Source organism: Oncorhynchus mykiss, chromosome 12, assembly GCF_013265735.2.
Source record: "Oncorhynchus mykiss isolate Arlee chromosome 12, USDA_OmykA_1.1, whole genome shotgun sequence".
NCBI classification, from domain to species: Eukaryota; Metazoa; Chordata; class Actinopteri; order Salmoniformes; family Salmonidae; genus Oncorhynchus; species Oncorhynchus mykiss.
In genome coordinates, this window is record NC_048576.1 from 52,798,385 (window position 1) to 52,822,460 (window position 24,076).

General features: G+C 41.7%; 1 protein-coding gene across 1 annotated transcript; it reads left to right on the plus strand.

Annotated features, from left to right (window-relative positions):
* The first annotated feature begins 5,842 nt into the window (after positions 1-5,842).
* Positions 5,843-23,413, plus strand: LOC110537762 (heat shock 70 kDa protein 4). Its single transcript, XM_021624134.2, has 19 exons — positions 5,843-6,302; positions 17,466-17,523; positions 17,616-17,756; positions 17,882-18,004; positions 18,217-18,316; positions 18,405-18,538; positions 18,614-18,858; positions 19,042-19,118; positions 19,242-19,393; positions 19,625-19,731; positions 19,836-19,969; positions 20,112-20,293; positions 20,587-20,676; positions 21,085-21,228; positions 21,517-21,642; positions 21,723-21,830; positions 21,915-22,034; positions 22,162-22,323; positions 22,485-23,413. The coding sequence occupies exons 1-19, from the start codon at positions 6,196-6,198 to the stop codon at positions 22,692-22,694; spliced, it is 2,520 nt and encodes an 839-aa protein (XP_021479809.1). The 5' UTR covers positions 5,843-6,195; the 3' UTR covers positions 22,695-23,413.
* Positions 23,414-24,076: the final 663 nt, after the last annotated feature.

A 24,076-nucleotide genomic window follows, 5' to 3' on the forward strand; every position in this document is an offset into this window, starting at 1 on the left:
TACTTAAGTACATTTTAGCAATTCAATTTACTTTTGATACTTAAGTATATTTAAAACCAAAAACTTTTAGACTTTTACTCAACTAACATTTTACTGGGTGACTTTTACTTGAGTCATTCTCTGTTAAGGTATCTTTACTTTTACTCAAGTATGACAACTGAGTACTATTTCCACCTCTGGCCGCAAGGCAGGTGATTCCTATGGGTACAGAGTAACGCAGTTCGCTGGTGGACTGAAGAGTGTAGAGAAGCAGTATGAACAGGGCTTCCAAAATGTTGAAAAGGTCCCATAATTACCAGTACCTGATTCAGTATAAACAAGCACAAGCAGTAGTAAGAACGATCATTAGAACAGCTAAGACGGAGTATTGGTGCCAGTTCTGTGGAAACACAGGCAGGACCGCTTCTGTGGGAGAGGTATGGGGGAGGATTAAGAGGATGAGTGGGGTCTGCTGAAATTGGGATCTCCCTGTGCTGAAAAGTGGGGAAATTAATGCAGTGAGAGATATGGAGAAGGCAGAGAGAGAGATGTTAGCCCAGATATTTGTGAAGGTCCACAGCTCAAATACTTTGATAGAAAAGGGTCAGTGTGGGAGAGAGCTGGTCAGAGGAGAACATCCGGAAGTCCTGGATCAGAGAACGATGGTGGGGGATGCATTGAATGTCCCTTTTTCGTTGGCTGAGATGAAGAGCGCATTAGCTAAAGCTGAGGTAACATCTGGGAAGGATGAGATGTGTTACATCATGATGGCTCATCTCAGTGACACTGCAATAGGGAAAGTATTGGGCCGTTACAATAATCTCATGTATGTACATTTGTGGAAAGGATGATAACGGAAGACTGAAGTACTTTCTAGAGAGTAGAGGAATAATGTCACCAGATCAAAGTGGGTTCAGGAAAGGCAAGGGAACGATGGCTCCTCTACTGTGCCTTGACTTGTCATAAAGAAGACACAGGCAAATGAGAGTTGATGGTAGCTGTGTTATTTGATGTGGAAGAGGCTTATGACATGATGTGAAAGGAAGGCCTACTTATCAAGTTGGATAACATGGGGGTTGGAGGAAGGGGTTTAACTTGATAAAGGATTACATTTTTGGGCGATCAATGCAAGTGAGGTTGGGGAGCTATGATGTAGATAATGGTACCCCCTGCAGGGAAGTGTCATTAGTCCTTTGTTGTTCTCCGTTATAATTGACGATGTATTCTTCCAGGTGAGACCTGATATTGGGAGGTCATTGTTTGCGGATGATAGGGCACTGTGGAAGAGACAGAGAAATATTACCCATAAAGCCAGAGTTCACGAAGCGATTAGTGAAGTTGAGTAGTGGTCCGTCAGGTGGGGCTTCAACTTTTCAGTTGAGAAAACATAGACAGTGTTTTTTTCTAGAAGGAAGGTTGGGGAGGAAATCTTATTGAAGTTGTATGGAAGGAATCTAGAGGAAGTGGGAGGGTTTAGGTTCCTGGGGTTCTGGTTTGACTCTCGAATGACATGGCTGTGTGCTTAGGGTCATTGTCCTCTTGAAAGGTGAACCTTTGCCCCAGTCTGAGGTCCTGAGCTCTCTGCAGCAGGTTTTCATCAAGGATCTGTCTGTACATTGCTCCGTTCATCTTTTCCTCAATCCTGACTAGGATTGTGTCCCAGTCCCTGACACTGAATAACACTCCCACAGCATGATGCTACCACCACCATGCTTCACCATGGAGATGGTGCCAGCTTTCCTCCAGACGTGACGCAATATTGGTTTCATCAGACACAGAGAATCTTGTTTCTCATGGTCTGAGAGTTCTTTAGGTGCATTTTGGCAACTTCCAAGCAGGCTGACGTGTGCCTTTTACTAAGGAGTGGCTTCCGTCTGGCCACTCTACCATAAAGGCCTGATTGGTGGAATGCTGCAGAGATGGTTGTCCTTCTGGAAGGTTTTCGCATCTCCACAGATGAATTCTGGAGCTCTGTCAGAGTGACCATCGGATTCTTGGTCACCTCCTTGACCAAGGTCCTTCTTCCCCAATTGCTCAATCTAGGTGGTTCCAAACTTCTTCAATTTAAGAATGATTGAGACCACTGCATTCTTGTGGACCTTCAATACTACAGAATGTTTTGGTACCCTTCCCCAGATCTGTGCCTTGACACAATCTTGTCTTGATGCTCTACAAACAATTTGTGCGACCTCATGACTTGGATTTTGCTCTGACATACACTGTCAACTGTGGGAACTTATATAGACAGGTGTGTGCCATTCCAAATCATGTCTAATCTTTCGAATTTACCACAGGTGGACTCCAATGAAGTTGTGGAAATATCTCAAGGATGATCCATGGAAACAGGATGCACCTGAGCTCAATTTCACATCTCATAAGCAAAGGGTCTGAATACTTACATAAATAAGATATTTCTGTTTTTTATGTTTTATAAATTTGCTAAAATATCTAAAAACCTGTTTTCGCTTTGTCATTATGTGGATAGATTGACTATTTTTTTCCACCCATTTTACAATACAGCTGTAATGTAACAAAATATGGAAAAAGTCAAAGGGTCTGAATACTTTCCGAATGCACGGTATATAGCGCTGTAAAGGTCATCACTAGATTATGGAAGTAATCAGCAGCTCAGACATCTTAAAAAAATATGTAATCCAGGCCCAAGCCCTAAGAATATGTTGTGGAGCACTCAGGACCTTCCCGGTGGTAGTGATGCAGGTAGCTTTGGGAGAGATGCCGTTAAAGTTAAGAACAGATGGCCGTGACATATTGAGTAATTCTACAAGGAGATAAGGTTACACATCCTACAGAAAAGGTACTCCTAGAGTACTGGGAAGATGAACGAAATCTGAATACAAGCCTTGGGTGGATAGGCAGTGGCATGGCCAGAGAGATGGGGTTGTTTGGGAGGGAGTTTAGCCCTCTGTGGTTCTTCCTGCTATCCCACCTTGGTTTCTCTATCAGCCACTGACAGATCTAGGGTTGCTTGATAGGGTAAGAGATGTTGAGGAAGGAGTAGATTCAGTTGCGAATATTTACAAACACAATACTATGCTTTCTTGAATATATTCACATATGGATCTAAGGACCCTAAAACAGGGAGGACAGGTGCAGCTTTTAGTGTTCCTGAGTTTAAGGTGGCAGTGACCAAAAGAGAAACAGATCATGTATCTGTTTACACAATGGAGTTGTTAGCAATACTATTGGCTGCACAATGGGTGGAGGAGGTGAGGCCAGACAGAGTAGTCATCTGCTCTGACTCCTGTGCAGCGCTGATGAGCTTAAATGCATTTGTGTCTCAGAGCAGACAGGATGTATTGTATGAGTTTTTGCAGTGTGTGTATACAGTCGTGGCCAAACATTTTGAGAATGACACAAATATTAATTTCCACAACGTTTGCTGCTTCAGTGTCTTTAGATATTTTTGTCAGATGTTACTATGGAATACTGAAGTATAATTACAAGCATTTCATAAGTGTCAAAGACTTGTATTGACAATTACATGAATTTGATGCAAAGAGTCAGGGCAATCCGCCCTGGCATACTGTGAATTAACTTCTGGGCCCATTCTTACATAATCAATGGTTGGAGTTTGTCAGAATTTGTGGGTTTTTGTTTGTCCACCCGCCTCTTGAGGATTGACCACAAGTTCTCAATGGGATTAAGGTCTGGGGAGTTTCCTGGCCATGGACCCAAAATATCTATGTTTTGTTCCACGAGCCACTTAGGTATCACTTTTGCCTTATGGCAAGGTGTTCCATCATGCTGGAAAATGCATTGTTCATCACCAAACTATTCCTGGATGGTTGGGAGAAGTTGCTCTCGGAGTATGTGTTGGTACCATTTTTTATTGTTCTTAGGCAAAATTGTGAGTGAGCCCACTCCCTAGGCTGAGAAGCAACCCCACACATGAATTGTCTCAGGATGCTTTACTGTTGGCATGACACAGGACTGATGGTAGCGTTCACCTTGTCTTCTCCGGACAAACTTTTTTTCCGGATGCCACAAACAATCAGAAAGGGATTAATCAGAGAAAATGACTTTACCCCAGTCTTCAGCAGTCCAATCTCTGTACCTTTTGCAGAATATCAGTCTGTCCCTGATGTTTTTCCTGGAGAAAAGTGGCTTCTTTGCTGCCCTTCTTGACACCAGGCCATCCTCCAAAAGTCTTTGCCTAACTGTGCGTGCAGATGCACTCACACCTGCCTGCTGCCATTCCTGAGCAAGCTCTGTACTGGTGGTGCCCCGATCCCGCAGCTGAATCAAATTTAGGAGACGGTCCTGGCGCTTGCTGGACTTTCTTGGGCACCCTGAAGCATTCTTCACAACAATTGAACCGCTCTCCTTGAAGTTCTTGATGATCCAATAAATGGTTGATTTAGGTGCAATCTTACTGGTAGCAATATCCTTGCCTGTGAAACCCTTTTGTGCAAAGCAATGATGACGGCACATGTTTCCTTGCAGATAACCATGTTTGACAGAGAAAGAACAATGACTCCAAGCACCACCCTCCTTTTGAAGCTTCCAGTCTGTTATTCGAACTCAATCAGCATGACAGAGTAATCTCCAGCCATGTCCTCATCAACACTCACACCTGTGTTTACAAGAGAATCACTGACATGATGTCAGCTGGTCCTTTTGTGGTAGGGCTGAAATGAAGTGGAAATGTTTTTTGGGGATTCAATTTACTTGCATGGCAAAGAGGGACTCTGCAATTAATTGCAATTAATCTGATCACTCTTCGTAACATTCTGGAGTATATGCAAATTGCCATCATACAACCTGAGGCAGCAGACTTTGTGAAAATTAATATTTATGTCATTCTCAAAACTTTTAGCCATGACTGTAGGGTGAAACAGATGGGGGTATGTGTGATGTTCCTCTGGGTACTAGCTCATATGGGAGTAGAGGAGAATGAGGATGTGGATGTCATCGCCAAGCAGGCTCTTAGACATCCTTATGTTGAGATGGAATTGTCAGTCAGTAAAGCAGAAGCCAAGGGGTTAATAAGAAATTGGTGAAAAACAAATGGCAAAAGTTGTGGAACAGGGAGAGAAAGGGAAGACACCTGTATAAGATCCTGGAAAAGGTGGGGGCAGGGAGGTCCTCAGGCCGAGAGAAGGGAGGAAAGTGTAGTCACAAGGCTGAGACTGGGACACACAAGGCTCAATAGTACATTGAAATTGGTGGGGAAACATCCGACTGTGATCATTGTCAGAAGGAGATGGAGACAGTGGAACATGTTCTACCAGAGCACAAAGTCTAGGTCCAAAAGGCTTTTTAACAGCTTCTACCCCCAAGCCATAAGACTCATGAACAGCTAATCAAAGGGCTACCCAGACCCCTCTTCTACGCTGCTGCTACTCTCTGTTTATTATCTATAGTCACTTTAACTCTACCTACCTGTTCATATTACCTCAATTACCTTGACTAACCGGTGCCCCCGCATATTAACTCTGCACCAGTACCCCCTGTATATAGCTATTATATCACTATTATATCGTTATTGTTATTTTACTGCTGCTGTTTAATTATTTTCTACTTTTATTTTCTATGTATCTATTTTTTACTTAACGATTATTTTTTCTTAAAACTGCATTGTAAGCTTGTAAGCATTTCACTGTAAGATCTACACCTGCTGTATTCGGCGCATATGAGAAATACAATTTTATTTGTTTCTGTGCCAGAAATATGTGAGGGAAAGGGAGCGATTGTTATTAGATTTGAGGAGTAATGGGGTTGAAGAGCCAGGTAGGATTGAGACCTTCAATGTCTCTGGTCCACACTCCTGTCCAGTTGGAGGCGGTAATGCACCTTAAAGTTGGTTGCCAACCTCCATATAAAGTTGATAGAATAAGAAGGTCCTGGTTCAGAATGAAATCTTTCAAATAGAAAGGTTCAGAGCCAAATATCTATTGACAGAAAGGTCTAGAGCCATCGAGAACTATTCAATTCTCGCGATATTGCATTAAGATTCCGCGTGAACTCGCAAAACCACCTTGCATCTACCGGTGTGCACCACTACCACCAGAGTACTCCGTATTGTGCTGTGGATTATGAATTCAATTTGAATTTACACTTTTGATTTAACATTATCCACTGACTTTTATACGTCTTTCAAAATAATTCAAACACGTTTCTGTTAAAAAAAAAAAGAAGAGTTATCTACGTCTCCATTTCATACAGTAGTAGAATACAGGCAAGGTAGCGTGGAAGATGTCAGTGGTGGGAATTGATCTGGGCTTTCAAAGCTGCTATGTTGCTGTAGCTCGAGCCGGAGGAATTGAAACCGTGGCTAACGAATATAGCGACCGAAGTACACCGTAAGTAGAACATTTTAAAACTCGTTTCACTAGTCGAGATTTGCCATCCACTTGAAACAAATACATTTGGTTTGTGAGTGGCCAGTTTCTGCGGCCTTGACAACTAACGTTAGCTAGCCATTTGGCTAACAGTTGTGTGTGTGTGTGCAGGGTAACGTTACTAGCTACTGCACGTGATTTCCGCTGGATAGCGTTATTCATCCCGTTTTGTCGGCAATTGTAATTATCGTTATTATTATATGGTCTTATTTCACATGTGTATTTAACTAGATAATGGTTGCTGACTAGCAGTAAGTTATCATAAGGCGGGTGCCTACTATCATAGCTAACTAGCCAGTTAGCTAGCTCACCACTTACTGCGTTTAGTTAACACAGCCATAAAGTAATAAACCCCGCCCATTTCTACAAATTCTCTAACGAAAATCTAATTTTTAAATGTAACCTTAATACTAACCGTAACCACACTGCTAACCTTATGACTAACATTAAATGAAGACAAAAAAGCAAATGTTTGTTTTCAATAATGTTTACGATATAGCCATTTTTACTTTGTAGCTGGGGTAACTAGTGGAAACTGCTTACTGTAGTAGCTTGCTTGCTATGTATGATGACGTCCGTTAATCGCTGGTAGGAATATTCTAGCAATTTTGCAGAGCGTAAAGCTATGTCGCAAAGTATAATGAGATGTAATGATCCCAAATGTAGTAAAAATGTATTCTTATCCTTTCCATATTCGTTTATGGCACCACTGGCAACATTTTTAATTTACAGCTAGTGTTTTAGCTACATTAAATCATATTAAAATCTGTTCAAATGTACCCTCAGGAAGATTGACTTTAAAATTATTTTATGTTTTTACATTTTCGCATGTTTGAGAATGATATATATGGCATTTGTGAAAATTCTATGGACATGTAGTGAGAAAGCAGCCATGCGTTTTGGACAACTAATAGACACTGCACCAAATAAAACCACAAAAAAACATGTTGTGCAGACCAGTGCACCATAGCCAATCAGAGCTGCGGTAGGCCTACATGCAAATAAGCCATTTTCCACACCAGCCTGCCATCATTGACTTTGAACTGGACTGTATGTTTAGTAACAGTGCGACTTTAGAGCATTAGAACGAATTTGCCACAAAATACACCTGAATGGATTCCTGCAAATATGTAAATACCACAGGGGGAGTCCTACATTTGAGTACTTCAGTCCTATTGATCAAACAACCATGAAAAGGTAGGGTTAGTGGACTATGCATGTAAACAAGATCAACAACTAATGCCATCCAGAGCGAGATTATTTCAAATTTAACGAGGGAACTTTCGATAAACCCTCTCAAACTTGGACCTCAACATAGCCCTGATGGGGAATAGTAGCCTGCTCGTCCTTCTGCAGCTTGCCTGCCCATGTATGCTTGTCCCAACTTGCCTGTCTGCCCACCCATTTAATTGATGCCAAATACATAAGATCAACTAAGAGAGATGCTAACTGTAGATACATTGTTCAAGTTCAGCATAGCTAGCAAAGGAATTTACATATCTTGCTAGCTAACAAAATGCAACCAAAAAACAATATGAGGGGGAAAAGTCAATCCTTCACCCACTACTCCAATGACATGACATCCTCCTAGCTACCTAACATTATATTCTGTGGTTTTAGGTTGTTAAATAAATAGCTAGCTACATAAATAGATACGTCAACCCAGGGGTGTCAAACTCAATCAGTGCACAGGCTTTATTGGGGGAGGAAAAACAGCAAATTTGCAGACCAGACATATCCTATATTTGTTTTTATAAAAAAAAAATTAACTGTGACCCAAAGTGACCATTGTTTTATTTGAAAAAATATGGCTCATTATAATGTTCATTTATGTACATAGGATACTGTATATTGCAGTAGTGTCACTGTCACTGTGAAAGAAAATGTTCAGTTAGAATAGTTTCACATATGAGCCCTGTATCAGCAGGTATAATGAACAGATATGTATAGAGTACAAGGAACATACGGTTTAATATATTATAGACCTGCTAGATCTACTGTCTCATTTATATTATGACATTTCACCTAGATCTACTGTCTCATATTATGACAGACCAGCTGTATTTACTGTCTCCATTTCACTTTGGCCATTGTTGTGGGCCTCCCCTCCCCTCAACAGCCTCAAATAGGCTATTTCACAAATAATATTTTATATTATAAATTTCAAACAACGGCATTAACATGAGAATAACTTACCAGTCCAAAACGATGTCCTCTCAGTTAAAAAAATATTCCCCCATTTAGGAATCGCTAAATGAATCGTCCTCAATCAATTTCTTCTAAAATTGTGTGTACATCTGTATATCTAGACTTAGATTTAGCTTTCCTTGACTTAGTTGCCATACTGATTGATATATAAACAGCTGAGTATGCGCTTTACAAAAACAACGCTGTGCGCAACATCCGTTGCTCCTTCCGGTATGAAACTTCAATGGCGAATGACCCTCTTTACGCCGGAGTTTACTACATGGGTTGGTCTTCCAACACAAACATTACATATTGCCGTTTACCTCAGCTCATTGGCTATCTACCCAGCTAGATTTCAAGACGATCAGTGGTCATTGGGTTAAAATACAGTCAATCAACGAAACAGCGGGCAAATCATTGGTGCACAATGATGTCGTTACTTGTTGTCTTCAAATGGTTTCTTTCAGTCAATACGTCCCACAAAATGACCCATCAGGTTTGGTTGTGTTAAACAAACCAGTTGATTGCAATGAAACCAAACATGACTGGAAAAGTCACGTTCTGTGTGTGTATTTACTTCGAGTGTGTCGTCAAAAACGGAATGAGACAGAATTCACTACACAAGCGGTTCACAAAATGTTTTGTGTTAGGCTATAAAAATGGATTTTATCAAACAATAGACCATTCATTGTGTAACAATGAGCATTGGGATTGCAAACAGAGGAAGATCATCAAAGGTAAACAATTTATTTTATTACAGTTTGTGATTTTGTTACGCCTGTGCTGGTTGAAATAGTTGTTTTTTATGGGGCTCTATCCTCAGATAATCACATCGTATTCTTTCGCAGTAAATCCTTTTTTAAATCTGACAACGCAGTTGGATTAGCAAGATTCTAGGCTTTCGAAACATGTGAGACACTTGTATTTTCGTGAATGTTTAATATGACTATTTATGTAGCGATCACCCTATGTTGTCGAATTTCATCCCGCTACCGGGTTCCGTGTGCAGAGAGGTTAACACACACGGACGCAGCGGTCTAAGGCACTGCATCTCAGTTGCAGTCCCTGGTTCGAATCCAGGCTGTATCTTATCCGACCGTGGTTGGGAGTCCCATAGAGCGGCGCACAATTGACTCAGTGTGGTCCAGGCCACCATTTGTTAATAAGATTTGTTTTTAACGGACTTGCCTAGTTAAAGGTTACTCACACACCACACTGACCAACAAGTTATTTTGTTGGCAGTTAAGTGTATCCCCATTACCTGCAAAACATAATCAAACCCTATTTCTTTCACTTACTGGCTGTGCTGTTTTGTTGTTAATTTGTTCAGTTATTTCATTCTGAACCAGGATTTCTATGGAATGCCGTTTGGGTCTTTACATGTTTATTTTTTATTTATTTCACCATAATTTAACCAGGTAGGCTAGTTGAGAACAAGTTCTCATTTGCAACTGCGACCTGGCCAAGATAAAGCAAAGCAGTTCGACACATACAACAACACAGAGTTACACATGGAGTAAACAAACATACAGTCAATAATACAGTAGAAAAGGTCACAGTATGTGCAAATGAGGTAGGATAAGGGAGGTAAGGCAATAAATAGGCCATGGTGGTGAAGTAATTACAATATAGCAATTAAACACTGGAATGGTAGATGTGCAGAAGATGAATGTGCAGGTAGAGATACTGGGGTGCAAAGGAGCAAGACAGATAAATACAGTATGGGATGAGGGAGTTGGATGGGCTATTTACAGATGGGCTATGTACAGGTTCAGTAATCTGTAAACTAGAGGTCGACCAATTATGATTTTCAACACTGATGCCGATTTATTGGAGGACAAAAAAGACGATACTGATTAATCGGCCTATTTTTAACAAATATATAAACAAATAATAATATATATATATATATATTTTTTTAAATAATATATATATATATATATATATATATATATATATATATATATATATATATATATATATATATATATATTTTGTTGTAATAATGACAATTACAAAAAATACTGAATGAACACTTATTTTAACTTAATATAATATATACATAAAATCAATTTAGCCTCAAATAAATAATGAAACATGTTCAATTTGGTTTAAATAATGCAAAAACAAAGTGTTGAAGAAAGTAAAAGTGCAATATGTGCCATGTAAGAAAGCTAACATTTAAGTTCCTTGCTCAGAACAGCTGGTGCCTACCATCGCTCAGTCAGACTGCTCTATCAAATCATAGACTTAATTTTAATATAATAACACACAAAAATACGAGCCTTAGGTCATATGGTCAAATCCGGAAACTATCATCTCAAAAACAAGATGTTTATTCTTTCAGTGAAATACAGAACCGTTTCGTATTTTATCTAACAGGTGGCATCAGTCTAAATATTCCTGTTACATTGCACAACCTTCAATGTTATGTCATCATTACATACAACTCTGGCAAATTAGTTTGCAATGAGCCAGGCGGCCCAAACTGTTGCATATACCCTGACTGCGTGCAATGAACGCAAGAGAAGTGACACAATTTCACCTAGTTAATATTGCCTGCTAACCTAGATTTCTTTTAGCTGAATATGCAGGTTTAAAAATATATACAGTCCTTTTTCGCGAATGCGCACTGCATCAATTATATGCAACGCGGGATACGCTAGATAAACTAGAAATATCATCAACCATGTGTAGTTATAACTAGTGATTTATGATTGATTAAGTTTAATGCTAGCTAGCAACTTACCTTTGCTTCTTACTGCATTCGCATAACAGGCGGGCTCCTCGTGAGGCATTGGACTAGTTAACCGTAAGGTTGCAAGATTGAATCCCTGAGCTGACAAGGTAAAAATCTGTCGTTCTGCCCCTGAGCGAGGCAGTTAACCCACCGTTCCTAGGCCGTCATTGAAAATAAGAACGTGTTCTTAACTGACTTGCCCAGTTAAATAAAGATTAAATAAAGGCGTTTAAAAAAAAATCGGCATCCAAAATTACAGATTTCCGATTGTTATGACAACTTGAAATCGGCCCTAGTTAATCGGCCACTCCGATTAATCGGTCAACCTCTACTGTAAGCAGCTCTGACAGCTGGTGCTTAAAGCTAGTGAGGGAGATATGAGTCTCCAGCTTCAGTGATTTTTGCAGTTCGTTCCAGTCATTGGCAGCAGAGAACTAGAAGGAGAGGCGGCCAAAGGAAGAATTGGCTTTGAGGGTGACCAGTGAGGTATACTTTCTGGTGCGCATGCTGCGGGTGGGTGCTGCTATAGTGACCAGTGAGCTGAGATAAGGCGGGGCTTTACCTAGCAGAGACTTGTAGATGACCTGGAGATAGTGGGTTTGGCAACGAGTATGAAGCGAGGGCCAGCCAACGAGAGCGTACAGGTCGCAGTGGTGGGTAGTATATGGGGCTTTGGTGACAAAACGGATGGCACTGTGATAGACTGCATCCAATTTGTTGAGTATGGTGTTGGAGGCTAGTTTGTAAATTACATTGCCGAAGTCGAGGATCGGTAGGATGGTCAGTTTTATGAGGGTATGTTTGGCAGCATGAGTGAACAATGCTTTGTTGTGAAATAGGGAGCCGATTCTAGATTTAATTTTGGATTGGAGATGCTTAATGTGAGTCTGGAAGGAGAGTTTACAGTCTAGCCAGACACCTAGGTATTTGTAGTTGTCCACATACACTCGGTCAGAACCGTCCAGAGTAGTGATGCTGGACGGGCGGGCAGGTGTGGGCAGCGATCGGTTGAAGAGCATGCATATATTTTTACATTAATTTAATAGCATTTGGAGGCCACGGAAGGAGAGTTGTATGGCATTGAAGCTCGCCTGGAGGGTTGTTAACACAGTGTCCAAAGAAGGAACAGAAGTATACAGAATGTTGTTGTCTGCGTAGAGTTGGATCAGAGAATCACCAGCAGCAAGAGCGACATCATTGATGTATACAGAGAAGAGAGTCGGCGTGAGAATTTAGTCATGTAGGTGGGGGTTCCGTTTTCCGTCCGATCTGTGGGGTTCCGTTTTCCTTACCAGGAGTGGCTGATAGGCCTCATCAGCTAGCTGGGAGAATGGGCCTAGCAAGGGCAAGCTCCAGGCTAATTGGTGCTTGCTTCGGGACAGACGTTAGCCAGGAGTAGTCACTCGTATAGCAGCTAGCTAGCTGCGATGATCCAGGTGAAACGGTTCCGAGCTTGCGGTAGGAATCCGGGGATATGAAGAGAAAATTGGTTCGGTATGCTCTGGTTTGAGTCGCGTTGTACAAACTGGCGAGAGCTTTCCGAGCTAAAGGTTAGCTGATGACCGCTAGCAGTGGTTAGCTGACTACTAGCTAGGAGCTAGTGAGCTGGCTAGCTTCTGTTGGGTGTTTCCAGTTCCGAAGTAAATAAAAAAAACTTTTGAAAAAAACAGATCCACACCACATAGTGTGAGCCGGGTTGCAGGAGAGTATTTTGAAGTTGAGGTTTAGAAAAATATAAAAAAAGATATGCGAAGAAAAAGATATAAAAAGATATATACATGGGACAAGACGAAGGACAAAGACGTCTGATTGCTACGCCATCTTGGATAAGACGTGGGAAAAGATGCACGTCAATAACACTTTCACATGTCGAATAACACAACATAATCTGTTTCAGTAGCTATAGTTAGCTAGCTAACTATATAGCTAGCTGTCATCTAAAATAACCCTAATTTATAAGACGGTTCTTATTTGATTAATGGCGGTCAGACCATCTATGTGAGCCACAATAGTGGACTTTGCAGTTATCCTTCAAAATAAAAGTATGGCATAATTTTACTATTTGTATTCATTTGCATCACTGTCGATTACATACTTTTATTCAGAAGGCAACCCACAAATTATTATTATTACAAATTATTATTACATCATGTACCTACGTTATATAGGTATGCACGGTATCTTTGACATCGGTTTTTAACATCGGCGTTAAACTAGACCGGGCCGATACCGATGTTGGCATTTTTGGCTAATATCGTCCGATTTTGATATGTCCATCGATATATCGTGCATCCCTAATTTGAACAAAATATACATTTGTCCAGCCTTTGCTGCTATGCTTTCTGATGTGCATAATATACTGCGACCCTAATCAAAAAGTATTTAATAACTCCAGTAACAAAAAAACGTAGCTATAGGTTGTTGTAACATTTAAACTTAACATGTTTTTAATTGTTTTACACTGCATGGATCACCAGGGTGGTTGAATTCAGCATTTCTGTATGGTGCACTCAATGTCTTGTAGTTGAGTGCAGCATAGGCTACTGCTCAAATGTTGTTGTAATAGGCCTACATGTTTCTTCTTTGCATGGTGTTTTATTGCAGGATTTGTTTTTTGGTTATTCATTGTCAAGCTTTAACTGACGCTAGACTGCAATATTTTAGTAGCCTAGCTAGGACTGTGGAATGTTTGTACACTTTCCCTCTGCTCGCTGTAAACAGGACACACGAAAGCAGCACAATTGAAGTTGAATTTACAGACGCAAGCGCAATAGGCTGTAATGAAATAAAGTATACTCAACCAACCACAATTGAGTTAGTTCATATAAGGAAATCAGTCAATTTAAATATATTCATTAGGCCATAATTTATGAATTAAGATACCTTTTTTTTAATGTAGGAGTGTGGATAAGAACCTGTTGTGACCACCATTTACCACATACAGCGTGACGCATCTCATTCACATAGAGTGGATCAGGCTGTTGATTGTTGCCTGTGGAGTGTTGTCCCACTCGTCTTCAATGGCTGTCCAAAGTTGCAGGATATTAAAATAAATGTATTTGGCACATGCGCTGAATACAACAGGTAATTCACCTTACAGTGAAATGCTTACTTTGACATATTGATGGGAACTGGAACATGCTGTTGTACACGTCGATCCAGAGCATCCCAAAAATGATCAATGGGTGACATGTCTGAGTATGCAGGCCATGGAAAAACTGGGGCATTTTCAGCTTCCAGGAGTTGTGTACAGATCCTTGCGACATGGAGCCGTGCATTACCATGCTGAAACGTGATAGCGGTGGATGAATGACACGCCAATGGGCCTCAGGATCTCATCATGGTATCTCTGTGCATTCAGGTTGCCATTGATAAAATGCTATTGTGTTCATTGTCTGTAGCTTATGCCTGCCCATACCATAGCTCCACCGCCATTATGGGGCACTCGGTTCACAACGTTGACATCAGCAAACTGCTCGCCCACACGACACCATATGTGTTCTCTGCAGTTGTGAGGCCAGTTGGACGTACTGCCAAATTCTCTAAAATGACATTGGGTGTGGTTTATGGTAGAGAAATTAACATTACGTTCTCTGGCAACAGCTCTGGTTGACATTTCTGCAGTCAGTATGCCAATTGTACGCTCCCTCAACTTGAGACATCTGTGGCATTGTGTTGTGTGCACATTTTTGTGATCTTTAATTTCATCCCATGAAACATGGGACCAACACTTTGTGTTGTGTTGATATTTTTGTTCAGCGTAGATGACTCCACTGTTAACTTATTTATACTCGCTTGTGTTTCGTATTCGGCCTGCGGGCCTTGTTTGACACGTGTGCTAGCCTATTAGCCACGTTATGACTGACTTGTGTTCATTGCCTTTGCTAGTTTGATTGTATTGACCTTCCCAGCCTTAGTTATGATCACCCGTTTTTGTTTAAAATATTGTGTAATTGAAACTGAAACAATGCATCCGAATGGGTGGAGGCAGAAAACAATGTACCAGCCCAGCTGTGATTTACAACCTGATAGATTTCTTGGTAGTTAAAGAAATAATGCTCTTGGCGAATTATATAAATCATGCATCTATTCTGCCAGCAATGCCTTACTGTATTTCATTGTATTTTGAGTCAAATATAACCTATTTTTAAACCTCTTATAAAATTGGTTTTGAACCATAAACTTGGAATTTTATATTTGTGACTTATTATTATTAATATCGACAAAGTATACTGAACAAAAATATAAACAACAATTTCAAAGATTTTACTGATTTACAGTTCATAGAAGGGAATTAGTCAATTGAAATTCATTAGGCCCTAATCTATGGATTTTACATGACTGGGCCTGGGAAGTCCACTCCCTTGGGAGCCAGGTCCACTCCCTTGGGAGCCAGGTCCACTCCCTTGGGAGCCAGGTCCACTCCCTTGGGAGCCAGGTCCACTCCCTTGGGAGCCAGGTCCACTCCCTTGGGAGCCAGGTCCACTCCCTTGGGAGCCAGGTCCACTCCCTTGGGAGCCAGGTCCACTCCCTTGGGAGCCAGGTCCACTCCCTTGGGAGCCAGGTCCACTCCCTTGGGAGCCAGGTCCACTCCCTTGGGAGCCAGGTCCACTCCCTTGGGAGCCAGGTCCACTCCCTTGGGAGCCAGGTCCACTCCCTTGGGAGCCAGGTCCACTCCCTTGGGAGCCAGGTCCACTCCCTTGGGAGCCAGGTCCACTCCCTTGGGAGCCAGGTCCAGTTTAGCAGAATTAGTTTTTCTCACAAAAGGTATTTATTACAGACATAAATACTCCTGAGCACCCCCATTCCCCTCCTCAGACGATCCTACAGGTGAAGAAGCAGGATATGTAGGTCCTAGGCTGGCGTGGTTACAGGTGGTCTGCAGTTGAGGCAGGTTGGATGTACTGCCAAATTCTCTGAAACAGAGGCGGCTTATGGTAGAAAAATTACATTCTGTCAACAGCTCTGTTGGACATTCCTGCAGTCAGCATGCCAATTGCACACTTCCTCAACTTAATACATATGTGGCTTTGTATTGTGTGATAAAACTGCACATTTTAGTGGCCTTTTATTGTCCTCAGCACAAGGTGCACCTGTGTAATGATCATGCTGTTTATTTAGCTTATTGATATGCCACACCTGTTAGGTGTCTGGATTATCTTGGCAAATGTGTACTTTTTGTATGTATGGAACATTTTCTGGCATCTTTTCTTTCAGTTCATGAAAAATTGGACCAAGACTTTACATGTTGCATTTATATTTCTGTTCATTGTAGTTAAAATGCTGTCAGTTCCACTTTAAGTCAATGATTACAGAGTGGGGTTGCTAAAATACATGTCAGTGAGTGACACATCCATATGTTTGATTTACATACTACTTGTGATGATTCTGATATACAGTATACTTCCACTAGTATAATGGATGTTTTATTGACACATACACCAGACAGGTGCAGTGAATGTGGTGTTGTACAGCAGGGCTGCCCAACCCTCTTCCTGGAGCGCTACAGTCCTGTGGGTTTTCAGTTCAACCCTAATTTAACACACCTGATTCTATGATTAGCTTCTCAACAAGACCTTAACTAGCTGAATCAGAGATGCTAAAGTAGGGTTGGACTGAACGCTTACAGGACAGTAGATCTCCAAGAAGAAGGTTGTGCAGCCCTGCTGTACAGGGTCAGCTATTGCTCAAGGGCACACGAACAGATTTTTCACTTTGTCGGTTCGAGTATTTGAACCAACAACCTTTTTGTTTCTGGCCCAATGCACTAGCCACTAGGCTACCTGCCACCCTAATTAGTAATCACCTTCGGCAGGTAGTCTCGAAATTCTTGTCATCTCTGCACCTGACCTCGGTCTGAGATTTAAATCGGTCTGAGATTAAGTTGTTAATCAGGGTAGCAAATAACTGTGGAAGATAATTATTGTCAGCCTTTTATTAATAATGAGGTTTCGTTATACATTACTGCATTGTAAGATTTACTATACTTTGCTTGTCAGCTTAACTATACGGGTGTAGTGACATCGGCATGCAATTGGGTTGTCTACATTTTGGTGCATTAACCTCTCGCTGACATCATCATGTTGGCATTGCGAGTTTTGTCTGTTGTGGCAGTTAAGCATGTAGGGGTAAACAATTTTGAGCACCATGCACACAGGTTATTGATAACAGATCCTTCCATCTTCACTTTTTTTCAGAGCATGTGTGTCCTTTGGACCACGTAATCGTTCAATAGGAGCGGCAGCCAAAGGCCAGGTAAGCTTAAACCTTATAGCTAATACAATTCAGTTGTTAAAATAAAGTAGAATGTTATTTGATCATGGTATTTGTTGTTTTGTTTTTGAAAGGTTGTAACAAATTGTAAGAACACTGTTCAAGGGTTCAAGCGATTCCATGGCAGGGCATTTTCAGACCCCTATGTCCAGTCAGCAAAATCTAGCCTGGTTTACGACCTGGCCCAGTTGCCTTCTGGGTCGACCGGGATCAAGGTAAATGATCAAAAGTGAAGTATACTTTCTGTTTTAGCACTTGATCCATCATGGTGGTAGAGGCTGAACAGTTGAGATATTCAATCTTCAAGACGTTTGTACTTCGTTACTATACTTTTTACTAGGTGATGTACATGGAGGAGGAGAAAGTCTTCAGCATTGAACAAGTCACTGCCATGCTGCTGACCAAACTGAAGGAGACTGCTGAGACCGCAATGAAGAAACCTGTGGCTGATTGTGTTATCTCTGTAAGCAGTTTTACATCTACTTAGACGAGGCCCAGAGATGTAAAGATACAGAGCAGTATTTTTTGGTTAGCAAAATGTCATTCCTACAGCGACGCCTATGCCCTATTGTAACTCCATATCTTTTCTAAAGAGTAAATGTTTTATCACACAGTATAAGCAGTCAAGGATGACGTTTTTGTTAAGGGTCATCATTTTTCCTAAATGTGCTCCAGGTCCCCAGCTTCTACACTGACGCAGAGAGGAGGTCCGTTATAGATGCTGCTCAGATTGCAGGACTCAACTGCCTACGACTTATGAATGAGACCACTGCAGGTAATGCCATTACCATGCTAACGCTGAGCAATGTTAACTCATGGAATCTTGGTCTGAACAGATTTTTCTGTCTCTTTGATTCTTCCAGTTACACTGGCATATGGGATCTATAAACAAGATCTCCCTGCCCCTGAGGAAAAGCCAAGAAATGTGGTGTTTGTAGATTTGGGCCATTCTGGTTATCAGGTCTCCATCTGTGCCTTCAACAAAGGAAAGCTCAAAGTATGTTATTTATATGTACAAAACTTTTTTTTTTAATAGAATAAGGCATGGAATTAATGTTCTTTCTCTTTTCAGATGCTAGCTTCTGCGTCTGACGCAGCATTGGGTGGCAAAGACTTTGACGAGGTGTTGGTGAACCATTTCTGTGAGGAGTTTGGCAAGAAGTACAAGCTGGATGTGAAAACCAAGCCCAGAGCCCTGGTTCGTCTCTACCAGGAGTGTGAGAAGCTCAAGAAGCTGATGAGCGCCAATTCCTCTGATCTGCCACTCAACATTGAGTGCTTCATGAATGACATTGACGTCACTGGGAAACTTAACAGGTTGGTGAAGCAAAATACAAGTCCTCTCACCCATCACAGTACCTCTATTACATTTAGGCCATCCGCAGTGGAAAAGCCATGTGTCAGGAAGTGTTTTCATTCGGTGCCTGTGTATCGTCATGATGCAAGCAGCTGCATGTGTGTATGGTATCTATTAATATCCCATGACCACTGTTGTTCCAGAGGCCACTTTGAGGAGATGTGTGCAGGGCTTCTGGCCAAAGTGGAGGCTCCCCTGCGCAGCGTCATGGAACAAGCCAGTGAGTAACTGTAGTAGTACTAATAGTAGCAGGAGTATCCCTCAGCACAGCCTGTTCATGTTCTTGCTAACACCTGGGTGGGCTGTTTAATTTGACTGGTGGTGTGTTCCATGCATTGTTCAGAGCTGAAGAAGGAAGACCTCTATGCTGTGGAAATAGTGGGCGGTGCCTCCAGGATCCCAGCCGTCAAAGAAAGAGTTTGCAAATTCTTTGGAAAAGAACTGAGCATGACTTTAAATGCAGACGAGGCTGTTGCAAGAGGATGTGCACTGCAGGTATCATGTCATGACTCGCTGCCCCCAGTGACCTTTTCAGCAAATGGGCACGCTGTTTTTAGCCTCTCACGGAACTGGTTGTTATCACTGTAGTTGTCAACCTGATTAGCACAAACTATTTGCAGTAAATAACCTTACTGTTGACATGCCATGAACTGTATACAGTTGTTAACCAGTTAGTAATGTAGCCCCCCTGAAATGTGTTATAATGCATGTGATTGATCTCCCCAGTGTGCTATCCTGTCCCCCGCCTTCAAAGTCAGAGAGTTTTCCATCACTGATGTTGTGCCCTATCCCATCTCCTTGAAGTGGAACTCTGCTGCAGAGGAGGGGTTAAGGTGTGAACTCTCTTCTTTACATTTGACATAGGCTTATTTGACACTGATTGCACTGAACTCAGATCAGCAGTGACTCACAATCTTCTTGTCTCCTCCAATGTCAGTGATTGCGAGGTATTCCCAAAGAACCATGCAGCACCCTTCTCCAAAGTGTTGACGTTCTACCGGAGAGAGCCCTTCTCCTTGGAGGCCTACTACAACAACCCTAAAGAGCTGCCGTACCCAGACCCCTCAATAGGTACCCAAACAAACAGGCCTGAAACTCTAGACCCGTCTAATAAGCAATAGGCTTGCACATATTCAGTTAATTGTTTACTTTGAATGGTTGGCTCTAAGGCCATGTTAATCAGTGTCTAATAATCCACTTGTGAACTCCTTAGGTCAGTTCGTGGTCCAGAAAGTGGTTCCCCAGGCGAATGGTGAAAGCTCAAAGGTTAAGGTGAAAGTTAGGGTGAATGTCCACGGTGTCTTCAGCGTGTCCAGTGCCTCCTTAGTGGAGGTCCTGAAACCTACTGAGGGAGAGGAGCCCATGGAGACAGACCTTACTGGGAAGGAAGACGAGGTTTGTGTGCTTTGTTTTGGCGCGGTTTTCACAAACCTATAATCTACCCACACCCAGTTGATTGGAAAATTATCAGCCCAGACATATTTAGTAAAATGGCAGGTAATTCAGCTGTCATGTCTGAACAAGTTAGATATGTTCCAGGACAGATGTGTCCATTTTCTATTCCCTGTGGGTTTTTTTTCTTTCACAATGATGACTTTCTCCAATATGTGATCTGTGCACTGGGATGCCAAGCTAACTCTTGGTGGTGTTAACTCCACATTAATGGCTAATCGAATGTTTCTCATCAGAGTAAGATGCAGACTGACCAAGATGAGAAAGCCCAAGGTGATGGACAGAAAGACAATGCTGACAAGAAGTCTGAGACTGAGGAAATGGAGGTAGCTAACGGACTGCGTATTTCCTTTGCTAATCAGTGCGATAACATCTTTTTCTACCACTGACATTCTGAGGGGATGCTTTTTGTCTAGATGTATTAATGATTTTAATTTTAAACGTAACCTTTATTTAACTAGGAAAGCCAGTTTAAGAACAAATTCATATTTACAATGACTGCCTACACGGCCAAACCTGGACGACGCTGGGCCAATTGTGCGCTGCCCTATGGGACTCCTAATCACGGCCGGTTGTGATAGTCTGGATTCGAACCAGGGTGTCTTGTAGTGGCACCTCTAGCACTGTGATGCAGTACCTTAGACCGCTGCGCCACTCGGGAGCCCATGATATAGCCTTATTTATGGGACCAGTGCACATTTATCTAAAAGGTGTATTTTTTTTTTTTACCTTAGACGTCAGAGGATGGAAAAGAGAAGAATCAAGCTTCATCAGCAAAGAAACCAAAAGTGAAAACGAAGACTGTCGAGCTCCCAATAGAAAACAGCCTGCGCTGGCAACTAACCAACGACACAGTCAATCTGTTTGTGGAGAATGAGGTAATATTGTAGGATATCATGGCAACTTGTCCCGTCATGAATTATTTTTAATTAGCTGAAAACCTGTATTGACATGAAATGTATGTAGTTGTCTCAGCAATTGTTTTACAAGCATAACCTTGACACATTATTGTCAATCGTAAGGCTAGTTAGTGTACAGTATTTTTGTGTGACTCAAACTGAAGGTTAATGACTTGCTTGAGCATGTCAATCTTTATCTACAGCAAGGCTGTGATGGGAAGGAAAGTAAAAATATAAAACAATATGTATTTGATGTGTCCATCTCAGGGTAAGATGATTATGCAGGACAAGCTGGAGAAGGAGCGGAACGATGCCAAGAACAACGTAGAAGAGTACGTCTATGATATGAGAGACAAACTGCATGGATTGTTGGAGAAGTTTGTCAGTGAATCTGTGAGTATATTGCCACTATATACCTTACACGCATTGAAAACAAATGATGAGTTATTCAAGTGAATGTTTTCCAAATGCAGGACAGAGACACCTTTTCGTTAAGACTTGAGGACACCGAGAACTGGTTGTATGAAGACGGCGAGGACCAACAGAAACAAGTGTACATCGACAAACTGGCTGAATTAAAGGTAACATTGTTGGTCAATTCATGTCTCTGGTTTTAGCATAGGATAGATTGTGTCAGGTGACTGAACTGAATGTCCCTTCTTCAGAAACTTGGGCAGCCCATCCGGGAAAGATACAATGAGGCTGAGGAAAGGCCAAAAGCATTCGATGAACTCGGAAAGCATATCCAACAGTTCATGAAGATTGTAGAAGCTTACAAAACAAAGGTAATTTATAAGATTATTATTGCATAGTTGTGCACATAGTTTTATCAACCTTGAGCTACTGGACATCTAATGATATCTCAATGTCTCCCAGCACTGAAATGTTCCTTATGCCTGTCTTGACACCCAGGAGGAGCAGTATGAGCATTTGGATGAGTTGGAGATGTTGAAGGTGGATAAGCAGGTGAACGATGCCATGATCTGGATGAACAGCAAAATGAACGCGCAGAGCAAACACAATCTTACCCAGGAGCCTGCTGTCAAAGTCAGAGAGATTCAGGCAAAAACAAAGGTAAGTGCTAATAATCGGTTTGCATAGTCTTTCCAATAACTGTTTTGCCTGGTCAGGTCACATGGTCAAGGAAAACTCCTGGTCCTAATATGACATATGTTCATCCAAATGTAAAAATGTCCCAGATGTCTAACTATGATATCCTCTCTCCATCTTTGTAGGAGCTTGACTCGGCTTGCAACCCAATCGTGTCAAAACCCAAACCTAAAGTGGAGGTCCCCAAGGATGAGAAGGCAGAGCAGAATGGGCCAGTAAATGGACAGGAGGGCACAGAGGCCCAGCCAGGCAGCCCAGAGAAGGGTGCAGCAGGGGGCACGGTGGCTCCTGAATCTGCAGAGGGCAACAAACTGCCAGAGATGGACATTGACTAACTGCTGCAGCTGCCTCTCTAACCCCTCTGACATCTTGCTGATGGCCTCTCTTTTGATTACACAATTGGACTATTCCTTTAAATACTCTCAATCTGCCTTCTTGGCATGTAACACTTTACCTGTTGATATACAATGATAGCGTATTGATCAGGCTGTTTGACATAAAATACTATAAGGCTGCAGGATGGAAACTTGTTTTCTGTGTTTCGCTTCAATGGCCATTTTGCAAGGAATGTTCATCTCACTTCCACTGAGAATGTCATATTAAGAGGTGGTACGCAGAGGAAAGTAGTAAAGACGTTTGATGAAATTGTTAACTATTATTGATTGGGGGTAGAGGTTCAAGCTTAGCATCATCATTATTCCCCATTGGATATGACTTACTGTGCATTTGTTTCACTTAAATCTTGCACCTGTTGGATAAATGGATAGGACACCCTGCTGGGGAGAGATTGGATGGAATAAAGGTTAATGTATTCAGAGATGGGTATTATAGAGGCACCAATTATCTGTCCACTATATTCAATTAGATTTGAGTTACTGTCATGCAGTATTTTAATGTAAGGCTGTCTCTTTAAAAGCAATGGTCTGTGAGTTGTTCTCTGGTATAGACTTGTTTTGTTTTTCTATTCTACAACAGTGTGGATGTGTGGGGAAGACCAGTTTGGTGCTGTTACCACTAACCAAAAGCAAAATAAATACATGTTGGTGTCTGAGAATTATGTGAAAGATCGCTGAAAGGTTATTTGAAAATGCAATGCGGAGCGTGTTGATTTTGACCTTGAATTCAGCAAGAGGAAAAAACTCCATACAATTTTCTGGTCTAATGTCATGCAAAGGTTGTATAACAACACAACATGTTTAGATGGTATACTTTCATAACAACATTGTATGAAAGATTCAATCATTTTAAGGTCTGTGGAGGTTTTGATGAACAATGCATTATTTTTCGACCACCCCTCCACAAATAAAACCCCCAGGGGTGTACTGCCCAAGGTGTGCAGAGAAAGTGAGACCTCTTCCCCCCCCCCCCCCCCAGTGTAACAGTATAACTTTAGACCGTCCCCTCGCCCATACCCGGGACCCTCTGCACTCAACAACGGACACCCACGAAGCATCGTTACCCATCGCTCCATAAAAGCCGCGGCCCTACTACTTCAAGGTCTCAGAGCAAGTGACGTTACCGATTGAAACGCTATTTAGCGCGCACCACCGCTAACTAAGCTAGCGTTTCACATCCGTTACACAAGCTTCTCAAAGGCACTTCTTCCCTGCTGGCTGGGTTTCTCTTTCTTTCTGTTCCAACCACCATGACCTACACAGCAACATCACCAGTAGTATTCTGGTTGTGCTTTGGTTAAGGCTGTACTCTACAGCTCTCA

Coding starts and splice junctions, on each gene's coding strand:
- LOC110537762 (XM_021624134.2), top strand. CDS start 6,196: ATGTCAGTGGTGGGAATTGATCTGGGCTTTCAAAGCTGCTATGTTGCT. Junction 19,119..19,241: donor CAGCGTCATGGAACAAGCCA/GTGAGTAACTGT, acceptor TGCATTGTTCAG/AGCTGAAGAAGGAAGACCTC. Junction 22,035..22,161: donor TAGAAGCTTACAAAACAAAG/GTAATTTATAAG, acceptor CTTGACACCCAG/GAGGAGCAGTATGAGCATTT.